Here is a 14,817-nt window from a genome sequence, read left to right on the forward strand (position 1 = left end):
CAAATCGGTGGCTTTGCCACTGCGCATTTAAGTAATTTAAACAAAGTCATTGTAAGAATAAACACAAGGCATGCACTTTTTAAACACTGTGTGCAAAATGTACCATCTTTTTTTAGACCACGTTTTTAATCGCAAACGTTGCGGTTAGAAAATCACATTCTATCATATCGCGATTAAATCGCAAATGCAATTAATCGTTCAGCCCTAAGGGGTACCCCAGCCCACACCTGCCTTGTGCACGTCCAGGGCCAGCCGGCAAAGTCCTTCTTGTCCCTGGTTCGTCCCAACCTCTTGAATGCATCCACACAATGCTCCACATCTCCAAAGTGATGTTCATGTCAGTGTCATCCACCCAGATTTGCATCCAAGATGCCTCCAGATCCTGGTCCTTAATGGTTGGGTTGCTACCAGAGCTTCCCATGCCAGCCCTCCTTGGGAGGGACTGTTGGCCTAGTGCCTCCCCAAAGCCAGATGAGCCAGCAGATGCCGCCGCTGCAAAATCACTTGAAACAAATCCCCCCGGAGAGAGATGACCAACCCTTCATCCTGGCCCAAGACCAGACCTGGCCCTGGCGCTTCAGATGATAAGGAGAAGGTGTCCAGGGACAGGGGGGCACTAACCCATTCTCTGAGCTGTTTCAACAGATCACTCAACAGGGCAGAGAGAGGAGCTGGAGCTTCTCTGTGATTGCCAACTTGAACCCGAGCAGTTCCAGCTGTAAATGAGCTGTAGTTGTGATCGTTCCACTTGACTGGATGGAGGCTGTGGCTTGCACAGGCAATCACCCTCTCTTGTCACGCTCCTGGACTTGTAACAGCACAGCCCCCAACCTCAACAAGTATGTTTTTTTCAGGGTCATCAATGGCATAAACTTAACCAGATTACCTAAAGAATTTATCATAATTAGCCTACATGACATAATATGTGAATGTGATGGTTAACTGTTCCAAACATTTAGCTAGCTCACATTAACCTCTCAAACTTATGACAAACAAGGCTAGCAAACATTTGTTACGATGACAGTCATTTCATTTTTTATTCGAAGTAACCATAGCCGGTAAAGTACAGTTCCATCGGATTTATGCAGGTTTTTTTTATTTTATTTTAGTTTTGTGTGTGTGTGTGTATCACATCACATCATCTGTAGAGTAAGAATCACATGCTGCACGTAGGTGAAGGTAGAAAGACCCAGGTGAGAGCCAAATATACCTTTCAGATTGCCTTACAAAAACAATGACGATTAAAAAGTAATAGTATCAATAGTTTGAAACTGTACACCTACAAATTATGTAGACCTACTGCATCCCAACGAGTGGTAAAATATGCCCCCCGTGGTGTGAAATATCTCAAAGCTCAAAAACCAGAGTGACTCAAAACATCTCAGAACAGAGCAAGGAGAGCGAGAGGGACAGAACAGCTCAAAACAGCATAGGAGATTTTCTTTTCCGTCACAGGAGCCTAAAGACTGAGAGGTGACCTGTTGATAAACTGAGTTTACATTGAAAAATCCCCTTTATTAACATGGCTTGAAAGGTTTGACTGACTGACACTGCCAGCACCAACATATAGCTTGCATGAAGACTGTATAGACTCAACTCATGATATACTACCACATCAACTATGCAAGAATTTGTATTCTTTAGTGGATAAACCTGTCAGTTTGCTCTGCAAATAAGCTGTGACCATCATGAATGTGAAGGTTATATAGGCATTATATCTACATTCATGATGCTACTAAACACTCAATGGGATTTCCGAAGTGAATGTTGATTAACTTGAAGTAGTCTACAGTGGACACGCTATTTAAGACATTGTTCATTGAAAATTAATTTTGAACACATGGCCTCAGGCAAACGGCCACATTGTAACGTTAATTCGAAAAGACTGGCAACACTGTTCGAAGTGTGACACCTGTCGGTAGGGAAAACGTATGCCTAAGGAATGTGTATTGAAACCGGATGTCGTCACTTTAATCCGGTCTCTGGTTGGATAAAACTTTTCAACAGAAATGGACAAGGACCTTTGATTTATTCTTTAGGAACCATGCCGATGCCTGACTTTTAATGTTGTGTGACGTTGTTGAAGTTCAAGTTCAACATTAATAGCGATTGAATTACCCTTGTGTCGTGTAATCGCTAGCGGTAAATAAACGTTAATAACTTGAATGACTGATTAGGGATATATGTTACACATCACAAACCCACGTAATCGATGGGTTTTGGGGGAAATGAGGTAATTGGTTAGCTTAAATTGCAGTATCTTAGGCAAGCTAATTGACCTGGCTAGCTATAGCGGAATTAACAGTGCTAGCTTTGTGTTTGGTCATATAGCTTTGTAAAAGTTCGGTTAACAAGTCACTTGTGTGTTTAGTTGTATGACTTCGTAAAAGTTCGGTTAACAAGTCAATTGAGCATTAAGCCACCTGACTATAATGGGTCTATTCATATTAGCATGCTGACGTTATACTTATTAGCAGCGAGGCTAGCTAGCTACTATGTGTTCCAATGGATTGTTGGTCTAAGCGTTAGCTTCAGTTAAGTCCTACAATACTCTGCAACATTCGTGTACCACATGAACAACTAACCGAGTCAATGTAGACATAGGTTAACAAGTCACTTGTGTGTTTAGTTGTATGACTTCGTAAAAGTTCGGTTAACAAGTCAATTGAGCATTTAGCCACCTGACTATAATGGGTCTATTCATATCAGCATGCTAACGTTAGACTTATTAGCAGCGAGGCTAGCTAGCTACTATGTTTTCCAATGGATTGTTGGTCTAAGCGTTAGCTTCAGTTAAGACCTACGTGTACCACATGAACAACTAACCGAGTCAATGTAGACATATAAAAAGTTGTGTAGATAGCTTTATTCACATAAGCCGTATAACTTCACAAAAATAATAATAATTTAAAGAAAACCGATCGTTTGCATGTCAGGCGATCAACACAACTTCTCAACTAAAAAGTAAAGGTCCTTGTCCATTTCTGTTGAAAAGTTTTATCCAACCAGAGACCGGATTAAAGTGACGACATCCGGTTTCAATACACATTCCTTAGGCATACGTTTTCCCTACCGACACCTCCCGAGCCATGTAACTGTCAACTCAATAGAGTGCGCGTGCGCGACTTCGGTGATGTCAGTGTGGATAACGGGAACATAGGCAACCGCAGACAACAGCTGGTTAGCAACGGGGACGGGTCAACAACATGGATGAGTTTCAGACAGGAGAAGAGGTAGCAAGCAATTTAGTTTAACACAGTAAATCACAGCCATTGCGTAATCACAAAGTCCGCTCAACGAGTTCTGTTTGTTGTTAAAGTAAGATTGCTGGCTAACATGAATTTGACAAGCATTCCTACAGGGCATCATTTAGATAGATGTTGGCTATTGTCTACGTTAGCAATTTAGCTATCGGTATCATACTTAGCTAGCTGCCCAGCTAACTCCAACCCTCCCTTAAAACCATACTTAATTTAACCTTAAGTAGCGTTGTCTGGTCATACTTGTTCTTTAGTAAACAAAACTGTTATAGGCTAGATATTTGTGGTAAGTAGCGACCAAAAAATGGTTAAGGTAACTTAACGTGAGGCAGCTCTACCAAGCTAGCAGTGTAAAATAGCGAAATCGAGGAAAACATTTAGTTTGGAAAGGGGTTGTGGTCAGTCGAAATTATGCTATGCTGTGATTCAACTGGTATTGCAAGGCAAACGCATAATGATACATTGAAACGATATCTGGCTGCGGAACGTATCGATAACTTATAATGGATGACTTCAACTTTTGGTGGCTTTCCCGTTGACATTTATTTTTCCAACTTGGTCAGATATCGTATCGTATATCGACAGTTAACGTAATACTATTCCTGCCACGAGATAGTTGTGGAGTGTTGGTAGATTCATACAAACCTAGAGTGAATGTCACTGATTTTGTGCTCTGTGACCAAAATGTGATACATTGTTTGTTTGTTTGTTTTGTCAGACAGCCTTTGTTGTGGATGAAGTGAGCACAATCATTAAAGAGGTATGTTCTATGCTGTGTGCCGAGTATTACGTGTCTTTTGTCTTTAACGTTACACTTCCTTCGTAGTCATCCTATTCATCATTCATCTCTACCCACAAGCCTAATGTTCTGTTGCAATGTGTTCTGCTCTCAGTCTGTGGAAGCCGCAATTGGAGGTAACACATACCAGCACAGTCGAGTCAACCAGTGGACCACAAATGTCGTAGAAATGTGCCTCAGTCAACTCAGCAAACTGGGCAAGCCTTTCAAGTACATCGGTATGCTGAGTGTTTTTTTTTTTTCAAATAAAAAGTGCCTGTCTTTCACCCCACCCCCAATGTGTTTTAACGCTATGTAGGTTTAAATGTTCATATTTCACCTAGTTTTAAGATGCATAACCAACACCTTTAAGCTCTGTGTCCACTGAATAACTTCCAATTGTGCTTCCCAATCCTGTACCAGTGACGTGCATCATTATGCAGAAGAATGGAGCAGGATTGCAGACAGCCAGCTCATGTTTCTGGGACAACAGCACTGACGGTACAACACAGATGACCATACATCCATTATCATACATTTGATCAAATTATGGTGTGGGGCTACTAGCTTCACAGTATGCATTTAACATACACTAGTGTATAATTAAGGGAAGGTTATAATTAATAGTAATAGGAATGATCAAAATTTGAAACAAAGGTCAGAAAAATATGTGGGTGTACTTTGTGGTTGTTTGTTGTACTATGTCAGAGTTTTACATGGGTGCTATTCAACTCACTTGTCCTTCCTATCCTAAATATATTGCAGTCTACACATTTCTATATTTTCATTCATCTTAATTTTCATTCTCTAGGAAGCTGCACTGTAAGATGGGAGAACAAGTCAATGTACTGCATTGTCAGTGTCTTTGGGCTTGCCATTTAAACACTAACTTTGCTACACTGCTGGATTAGTCATCGCCTCGTGATTTGTTCGTGCCTACTGTTGTCAAGCCCTTCGGACCAAAGGTTTTCCACCCATGTCAACCATTCTTTTTACTTTTCATGAAAAATGCAAATAAATTATTTCTCTCTTCAGCCTTCTAATTTGAGCTTTACTTGTATTAGTTAGTCATCATACGCAGATTCATTGGTCTCTATTTCTCAAACCTTCTCCTTGTGGGAGTACAGGTCCATTTTCATTATATTACATACACACACAATGCCCCTTTAACGCAGAATGCGGTTGAAGTTCCTTTGGAATGTTCTTTGAAATAATTTGTTCACTCACACCCCGATACAAGCCTTTTCAGGCAAGCTTTTAAAATTGAACTTTAATGACTACTTGACATCACAGCATTATATTTACAAGTGATTTTGTTTTACAAACTGCAAGAAGAATAAGACTTTCAGTTGGTGGTTAGTAATATCCCTTATTCCCTTTAAATCCACCTCACTAGCAGCCTTTTTATCCATGGGTAAATGGATAAAGTTCTTTGTCTTTACAGAAAACCTGACAAAGACATATTGAAGGAGTAATACTGTGCAAATAAAAAGAAAGGCACGTTCAATTTTCAAAATTCCTTAATTCATAATTTCACTTTAAGAAAAACTCTGTAATGTGTATGGAGTGAAAAAAGTCAAAATGTTTGGTGGTGAAATCCACGTCCAACAGATGGTAATAGTGTTCAAAACTGCCAACCGTTATCAATCAAACTGTTAGTGATGAGATCTGACTGTGTGCTAGGCTTGATATGAAAATAAAAAGAGTAAAATATCAGATTCTGAAAAGGGCAGACAGATCTTACAGCAAAACCAAGAGTTCACGCACATAAAGCCTTATATACACAAAAGGACAAAAATCCTCAAAATCAAAAGTGCATACAGATGTGGAATGTGACATCACAGACACATTTAAATAGAAAGGCAATAGAAAAATTACAGGCCATGAAAAAAGGATAAATGGCCTAAATATTTGGGTCCACACTTACAGCACATTGGCTTAAAGTCGCATAAAAGGAATGAATTGGCAAAACTCAACAAACATTTACACCAAATTATAGATGTACAACATTCTTCCTGGCAAAACTAAATTCAAATTTACATCGAGATGAATTTGATAATCTATCAGAACATCCAGACAGAAGAGTTCAAACCCACTACACTGCATGGTGAGAGGAGGCGGTGGATGGCTGGACGTGTTTTTGGCACATATTTACAGTGATGAGACATCCTCTGAAGTTCTATTGTTTTATAAATTCATACTTAAGATGCAAAACACCAGAAACTTGAGAGTTTAGAAAGTAGATTTTAAATTGCCATCAAGATAACAACCCATACTTTGGAACCTTAAAACCCATAGATTTACTTTAATGATATTCAAAGTGATGAGGTTAGTTTTTAGCGCTTAAGCTGCAAACCATTATTACCATTGAAAATCTCAAACCAAAAAATGTAGGCATGATAAATGGCAAATAAGTTGTAAGTTTACATTCGGTCCATACCATAAGGAGGGGAAAAAACTCCTTATGCAAGTGTTTTTTTTTTCTTTTTCTTTTCTTACATTCGCACAAAACTTGTAGTTTGTTTTCCTTGTTTAAAAAATATATTTATATATTACATCCTTTTCAAAGACTATATTTACACTGTGGTTCCGTAGATGTGCAGTCTGATGGTCAGTCAAAATCCAGAGACACCACAGGATGGATTAGTCACTGTCCGTTTCATCTCGGTACTTCGAAGTGGTTTTGATGGCACGGCCATTTTGAAGCGGCATCTCTTCATAATCGCTCCTTAAAAACAAATAAAAAGTAAAACACTCAGACATGTACACAAAGCAAAACACAATTAAGAGTACATTAGGACAAAATTAGCTTCAACTGTTGCAGTCGTTCGTTGATTAACATTTCAACAATCTCTAGTATTTTCCTAAGCACCCCCCCTGAACTCACTTGTATTCATTTGTATTTAAATCCCTGAAATGTAAAAATTATGAAAACCTACCCATAAATGACCTCATCATCAGAGTCATTCAACATGGAGAATGCAGGGTTATCCTTCAACTGGGAGTCTGGAAGTACAGAGGAGAGTTTTGGAACAAAAACACCCAACCAGTATTTTGACATGAGGTTGCATGACTGAAATCAACCTGAATAACAAGCAACCCTATGCTCGTTAGTGCACGGGTACTTACCATACATGGCATTCTTGGATGGAGAGTACACAAAGGCTAATGTGTACAAATAAAAGTTGAGTAAACCGTAGAAGGACAAAAACTCAGCAGGTGCATGACGTGTTAAGGAACACATTACATTAGGTAAACAGAGGTTACAGAGTTTCATGAATTGGCTACGAAAAGGTTCAGAGTAAGGACAAAATGTATGGCAATGGAGGCAATAAACATTTTGGGCCATATTTACGAAGTGTGTGTGTGTGCGAGCACAGCTAAACAGTGATGACTTATCTATGATGATCTCTTACCTCTAGTATTCACAGAGCATCCATTTTGCCAACTGCCCAGACAACTGCTTGAGACACCAGTCAAACAGGCCCCCACAGACCTCTACATTATTTTATTGTCATTTACTCACAGGTGACAGGAGATTTAAATGCCTCTTGAATAATCACCCTTCATGAACTGGGGCTTTATTAGTCACACCTGATAGTCGTGTGATTCGCCAAATTAGATGGGACAAAAAACACCCTTTTTTAAATATGGCCCTTAAATACCTCCCTGCACAATCCTACACATATATTTGTGTTTAGTGCATTACAGTACAGTAGACCATACATGTGTTTGGTGTTTATTTTGTGTTATTAGTGTTTATATGTTTTATGACCACAATTCTAGACATAAAACAATTCATCTGTAATGGGATGCACAGATAAAACAAGAGTGAAATAAAGGATATAGTTCTGGTAATGGGTAGACAACTCAGCCACAAAGTTGTCTTGTAGAGCTTTGGAACCAAACCTCAGGTAGAGTATGGCCATACTGGAAGAAAAACCACAGTTGACCGAAACTGTTAGACACTAACTGCTCCACCCACAAAGAGTAGTCCTGTTCTTGCCCGTGTTACTGAATAGTAACTAAAGTGGCAAACAGGGAGAAGGGCAGACATGAAATAAACAAACAAAACAACAAAAGCGTACCTAATAATCAGCACAACAAATGTAAGAGCAGTCAGGAACTTCAGCCGAAGATCTGTGGACATAAAGAAGAGCCATTAGGACAGATTACATGTTTGTGTTTTTTATGTTTATGTATGTGGGTGTTTACAGTATTAACAATCATCACTGCCCCTCTTCCTATTACCTGAGTAAGGCATATGCTTCAACTCTGAGCATGCCCTGACCACCAGAAACACCAGGTAGAGGACGTAGAGGACCACCACCAACAGGAAGAAGATCTTCATGCCCTGAAAGTGGAGGAATGTAAATTATGATGTTCCTGTTGTGGACACCAGTTTCCTAAGGTGACTGATGCAAGTCAACAAAATGAATGCTAAACACTTCAAAAGGCCAAAGGAGGGCACAGGGCAAAAGTATCCTGTCAGATGGTCCACTTTACCTGGAAGTTGTCAATATCTACTTTGTACTGGTATGTGGGATCCTGCAATTCATTCAGCCTGTAAAACAGATGAGGTGCACCTCAGTTTCATTCTTGCCTTCTGCTGGGCAATCACTTCACTTCACACACTGTACACTACACAGGACTGCTTTTGAACAGACTTACGTTTGCCAGATACCCAGTGTTACAGCCGATAGCCAGATAAGCCCAACAATGAGCAGCTTAGGCAGGTAAAATGTCAGGCACTTTCTCTCTCCCTACAAACAAGAAAAAATAGGCCCTAATTACAATTTACCCACAGCAGAATAGACAAAGTAAGAATATCCTGAATTTTACAAAAAGAGAAAGAAGCATAAATTAAACCGGGCAGATGTATTGGTTACTATATATGCATCTTAAATTCACAGTAATTAAAACAGTTTTTTGGGATTATGATAAAAAAAAGTCTGGGGATAGGGTTTTTGGGAACAAATCATATGATGGCGTGCGGATGAAGGCATAAGACGAGGATAGGGCGAGCGGGTAAAATTCCCACCTGGACACGTATTCCGTGATACACGCAGAGCCAGAAGAGCAGCAGGGCACAGAGGAACAGGGCTTGGAAAAAGGCATCTAGGGTCCCGGGGAACCAGCTGTTCACCAGGAATGACAATGGGAAGAAGGGATCTGACCTCAGCAAAAAAAGGGCAAACAACAGATACAAAAGGGAAGCATGGGAGAGGCAGTGACCAGGAGAGTGTGACAAAGAGGGGGGGAATAGGTGTTTGATTAGTATGGCTAGTAACAGAAAACATTGAAGAAATATGCTCCAATAATAATAATAATAATAATAATAATAATACTAATAATAACGTACTCTAATAATACTAGCTTGTAAATCGAATGTTGAGTTTCAGACTCACCGTTATAAAGCAACAACAACGGCAGCAGAATTGACATCCACTTTTGCTCAATCCCCCAATCCCTCATGGAGAATTTCCTCAAGGAATGTGCAAACATGCACTGTGGAAACAGCAGAGCTTCTTTCAGATTCATATTGAGTTTGACTTTGTATATCCACACAGTTAATATTGACAGAACACAGAGTGGCTTTCTAAAGTTTAGTAGTGCCATATTAGTCATAACCAAGTGAAAATTCAAACTCATACTCTCTCCGCCATACAATTTTCATGGCATAACAGAACTTAAATTGTATTAAACTGCAATGTCCTGTAACCTTACCGTTACCATGAAGGTCAAAACAACGAACACAAATCGGAACCAGATCTCCACTTGTGAAAAGGAAGGGTTGTACCTTTTCCACTGTGAGAGAGTAAAAAAGACACACACAAACACACACACACACACACACACACACACACACACACACACACACACACACACACACACACACACACACACACACACACACACACACACACACACACACACACACACAGACAGAGAGAGAGAGATTTACATATCCAACTAGAAACTTTTGGAAAATAACAAAGGCAAATGCAAGGCCAGCTGAGAAGCCCAGAAAATCTAAATCAGAAAATCATCTCAGGGCAGAGAAGTGCCAGGGCTTACCACAAACGTGACGTCTCGGATGTCATACGTGAGGTTCTCCAAGCCTTTCAGGGCAACGTTGACCTGGTACTGGGTGTAGTTCAGGTAGCCCAGGTGCATCACAATGATCTCATCACAACCCTTCTGGGACTAGAAAGTGAGGGAGCATTAGAGTTTTACTGGTTTCTGACACACACAGGCTTTATGAGGGCTTGCAGGTGTTTTAAGAAACCTATCCTGAATTATTAACCACCAAGTCACTGGGCAAAATTGTGAACAAACAAACTAGACAACCACTGCAAAATCTGAACCACTGTCTGCTTAATCTGTTGCTTCTGACATTCTTTTCAGAGACATTCATTGCTTCTGCTCAGGCCTGTTAAATTGCCATATTGTTACAGAAACATATTTTAAAGTTCTCAGCAGCAATGTTGTTTAAAAAGAATATAAAAAATATCTATCATATAGTGGAGTGGCGTTTTTCCCCCATAACTGACTGAATGCTCAGATGATGACAGTGCTATGCTTACTCACTGCAAGTACTTTGCATGAAGGCAAACGTTTGCCTTCCTTTTTCTTAGCTTGTAACCTCAGCACACTGCAACACTCTTCCCAGTTCGATTCCCTGTCGAAGCGTCCTTGAGCAAGACACTGAACCTAATTGCTCCTGATGTGCCGTGTGCCATCAATGTAAAATGTGTCCTTGTAAGTCGCTTTGGATAAAAGCGTCTGCTAAATGACTAAATGTAATGTAAATGTTCCCAGGAATAGAAGTTAAAAGTGCACCACCTACATTGTTTATATTTAGTTGTCTGGAAGAGGTAGCTTATATATAGGTCACAACGGAGGTGTGTGTAGCTCGAAGGTCAGTCAAAACTGATATCAAACTGATACACTGATGCCAAACAATGTCTAAAAAGAACAAACTTCAACTGTTCATGCTCTGCATTGCCAAGAGTTCCCAAGTCCAGATCACAGTTACTCAAGGGAAGTCAAACTAAATCTCTTGATGTCCTTAAATAGATTACATAATACATTGTTTAACACTGTATCTCTACAGATAAAAGGCACAAGGCTTCCCATGGCATTAAGTTAATCTGTCCTTTCACCCTTAACAAGAATGGTAGGTTCAATGAACATGAAATTTGGACACCCAGCTCTCTCTTGATGAGGTTTAAGTTTTGAAGGTTAACAAGCGTAGCTCTGTCTAACAGAGACACGTGCCACAGAGGCATATATAACATATATGGGCATACACCCCATAATAGTCAGACTCACAGCTCCACAGTGCAGCATGCGTGACCTGAGGTGCACGTCATCACTGATATGCATGACGCTGGCATCCTGCATGACTCCTTTTAACTCCACATTCATCTGAAAGCGCTGTTTGAAGTCTGCCACTACAAGGAAAGAAAAGAAAATACCACACAAAGTTTAGCAGGGGAGCCATACTGACACTGATAAGGGAAATGTATGATGTAAAGGCAAGTATCCATGTACATGATCGTATTCCAATACATTTGTTTGGCTTGAACATTTGCAGTTTTTTTTATCAGCACAATGTGTGAAAAAGGGTCTCACCGTTACTTTGGGCTACTTGGATGATACAGGTTAGCCATAACTGTTGGTTGTAGGTGGACAGTGGTGGTGAATGTAAATTAAATGGTCCAGACTGAAACAGGAAGATAGAATGTTAGAGAAAAAATATTTCCCAAAGTGGACCTCTGCCACCACAGCGAAAATTAGATGTAATAATCACACAAACACACACACTCAGTGTCCAGTAACAATGCAGTTACCCTTATGTACAGACTTTAAGGATTATATCTCACCTTTGAACCGTTTGCTGCATTGGTGAACACAGGGTATTTGGTCTCTTCTATGATTCTTGGGCCTAGAAAGGCAGAAATAAATGTAGCATTAAATTGGATAACTGACACACTGGCTCTGACCACATTGTACAAAACTATGTGATTACTAAATACTGTTACCATAACCACACAGAATTCCAACATTTTCCATTTAAACATTCACCTTCTTCCAGAGTAACATGCGTCCCTGACTGAAAAGAATCAGACACCACCCACCTGCTATACCTATGAAGACTGTCAGTCCAAAGCATATCAAGAAAAACACAAAAACCAACACGAAATGTCTCTTGGAGAGTGTGTATAGCCGCATGGGGGCGAGCCTAAAACAGGACAGAGATGGAGACACAAATGTAGAGACAGTGAGACAGCCGCGAATTTGATAATTTTGTCAATTCACTGTATGCGCACAGCCTATTAGCCTATGGCTATCAACATAAACTTGTCATTAATAACAAGGCAACTCGTGTGTACGTGGTTTTGAGAATGGTTTTGGATAAACTGCCTTGCATTGCTGATACAAGGAAATAACCAAGATGTTTCCCGTGTCTCATGCAGCTAACGTTAGCTTGGTTAAATTAGCTGCTAGCCAGCTGTTCCATTTCTTGTTCGGGAATTCCTGTAGGCTAACGTTACCGACTGGCTATAACTTTGACAGAACAATATCTAGTTAGCTACATTAGCTAACGGTAACAGCCAGTGCATCGACGAGAAATATAAACTCGCTGACCACGGTTAGCACCACCAAAGTAGTGGCGGTGGTTTAACAATGCCAAAGAAACATAAACGTCAAGTAATTAACACGGAGTTAAGACTTTTGTTTCGACGTTGATTACACACAACTGGTAACGTAAGGTTTTCTATAGCATAGCATGTGTGTAAACAATCATGACGTTAAACCTGAAATGTTTAGCAAAACAAGGCCCAAGGCAAGATTAAATACTTTTTAACACTCACATATCCATTTGGTTAACTTAACCGTGCAGGGCGAAATATTTTCCCCCCACAGCTGTAATTCACTTCTAGACACATCCGTATACATCAGACTATGCGACAAATTAAGCGATGGCTACGTCATTATTCTGGTCTGAGATCTAATCACGTGACATTACCAAAGCGAGAACCTCATCAGGGTGCATTCAATAGCCTGCCTTCATAGCTCAAACATCCTTGAAATATAAACTGTTTTAACGGTGGATCAAAGCAAAGCAAATCAAACGGCGAATTTCGTATACAGTTCATAAAAGTGGCGCTGCTAAATTGATAGTGTCCAACAGTCTAACAACGTGTAGGTAAAACAATCTGTATTACGCTACGGTCAAACAATCAAACAGCCTAATAGACATAGCACTGAAAATGTTAGGGCTCAGGGCGATAAACAAACCTAATGTCGACCTAGACGTACGACTTTTCAAAGATACATAAGGCCGCATTACATTTGAAAATAAAGCGCATCTCCTTGCCACTAGTTAAGCTGCTCACGCAGAATACAAATAATTCATGGTAGTGGGAAGGGAAATGCAAACATTGACAATTTTCACCTATGCTAGTAGTCAAACGCATACGTAATCCAGCATACAGTCCACATTTCATTTGACAGAATTAAACCAGTAACGGAAATCTGCGTCTGAAGACATTGTGCCGCCATGTTGACGATATCGCCATAGTTGCTGAAGCTGGAATTTTGCTAACATCACAGACCTGTTTATTCCTCTAAACCCAATTGGACATAGACCATTACGATTTGGTGTACGCTGAATGTGTATCCCGATTTATTGAGACAGCGTGCTTATTATAGCAAAAGGAAACCAGACGATTTATTACCGTTATATGACCTAACGTTACCTGTAGAATCGATCTTCCTTGTACGGAGTTATGTCTTCCATTAATTCATTATAGGCCTCTTGCATCTTCTTACAAAAATATTTTAATTCGCTGTAAAGCGGATTCTCAAAGTTGGTGTAGTCGGTGTCCATGGCCATGCATAAACGGTGATTTGAAGCACAAGCCTTGTTCTATTTCGCAGTGAGTCTAGTTCACCGATTCCTCGGTCAAAGCTCTATCCGTGCTCGATGTTTGCATGCATAAAGTGTGGAACTGGGGTGCGTTTCAAGAATAATGACGGGAGTCCTTGCTGAACGACGGTGCTACACTGAAGCGTTGGCTGAAATACGACTGTCTCTCAAAACCATAGTAGCTGCGTCGCAAATAGCCACTTCCGTCGTTGAAACCACCATAGCTCCAACAACGTTGTTCATGACGTAATGAAGAATGTACAGAGTAAAATACGCCCTACACATTGACTAGAGCAGCTGATGGAGCGGCCTCAAACTTAATAATTGTTGAGAATGGGGAACTAACTCGTAATGAGTGTAAGTTTTATTACACTCATCAGCTACTTGCACAAGCGCAGTGGACCGATGGTAAGAATATGTGTTTCGGCGTTTTTACTGTAGTTCACAAGGGTTCACTCATCATATCATGAATGAATGAATACTAATTTACAAATTGTATTATAAGTGAAATTCTCAGCTGATGAGTGTTAAGGTAGCCATGTAGGAAGAGAGTCAATATTGTCAAACTAGGGCAATTCAAACTTTGACAACAGCAAATATCTAACGACTGGTCTCAAGCTGTCGTTCGAACCACCCAACTTTGCGACCATGTATGCGATTGATCTTTGGAACTACGCTTTCGAGAAACATCAAAGCGCTGCCGTGGTTCTGCTTAAGATTCCTTCCTGACTAAAACAGGGAGTTTTTTCTTGCCCCTGTTGCCATTGTGCTTGCACTAAGGTGGTTCAGGCTCTGTGCTCTGTAAAGCGCCTTGAGACAATTGTATTGTTATGGCGCTA

The 14,817-nt window shown here is 40.2% G+C and overlaps 2 protein-coding genes across 3 annotated transcripts; one reads left to right on the forward strand and one right to left on the reverse strand.

The window, feature by feature from the left end:
- The first annotated feature begins 3,077 nt into the window (after nt 1–3,077).
- Nucleotides 3,078–5,078, forward strand: dynlt1b (dynein light chain Tctex-type 1b). The gene is made up of 5 exons (XM_012826612.3): nt 3,078–3,233; nt 3,979–4,020; nt 4,154–4,277; nt 4,462–4,539; nt 4,850–5,078. The coding sequence occupies exons 1-5, from the start codon at nt 3,207–3,209 to the stop codon at nt 4,918–4,920; spliced, it is 342 nt and encodes a 113-aa protein (XP_012682066.1). The 5' UTR covers nt 3,078–3,206; the 3' UTR covers nt 4,921–5,078.
- Nucleotides 5,079–5,272: 194 nt separating this feature from the next.
- On the reverse strand, nt 5,273–14,209 carry tmem181 (transmembrane protein 181). 2 transcript variants are annotated; one of them, XM_012826606.3, is made up of 17 exons: nt 13,809–14,209; nt 12,183–12,286; nt 11,928–11,989; nt 11,677–11,767; nt 11,374–11,495; nt 10,117–10,245; nt 9,766–9,846; nt 9,447–9,546; nt 9,080–9,210; nt 8,710–8,801; nt 8,545–8,602; nt 8,290–8,392; nt 8,127–8,178; nt 7,886–7,968; nt 7,168–7,257; nt 6,978–7,044; nt 5,273–6,766 (listed from the first exon to the last, which is right to left on the reverse strand). In XM_012826606.3, exons 1-17 carry the CDS (start codon nt 13,943–13,945, stop codon nt 6,682–6,684), a joined length of 1,587 nt encoding a protein of 528 aa, XP_012682060.1. In that variant the 5' UTR covers nt 13,946–14,209; the 3' UTR covers nt 5,273–6,681. The 2 variants fall into 2 exon arrangements, with proteins under 2 accessions (XP_012682060.1, XP_012682059.1); XM_012826605.3 differs by lacking the exon at nt 13,809–14,209 and adding an exon at nt 12,921–13,766.
- Nucleotides 14,210–14,817: the final 608 nt, after the last annotated feature.

The sequence above is a fragment of the Clupea harengus genome, chromosome 15, assembly GCF_900700415.2.
Source record: "Clupea harengus chromosome 15, Ch_v2.0.2, whole genome shotgun sequence".
Classification (NCBI taxonomy): domain Eukaryota; kingdom Metazoa; phylum Chordata; class Actinopteri; order Clupeiformes; family Clupeidae; genus Clupea; species Clupea harengus.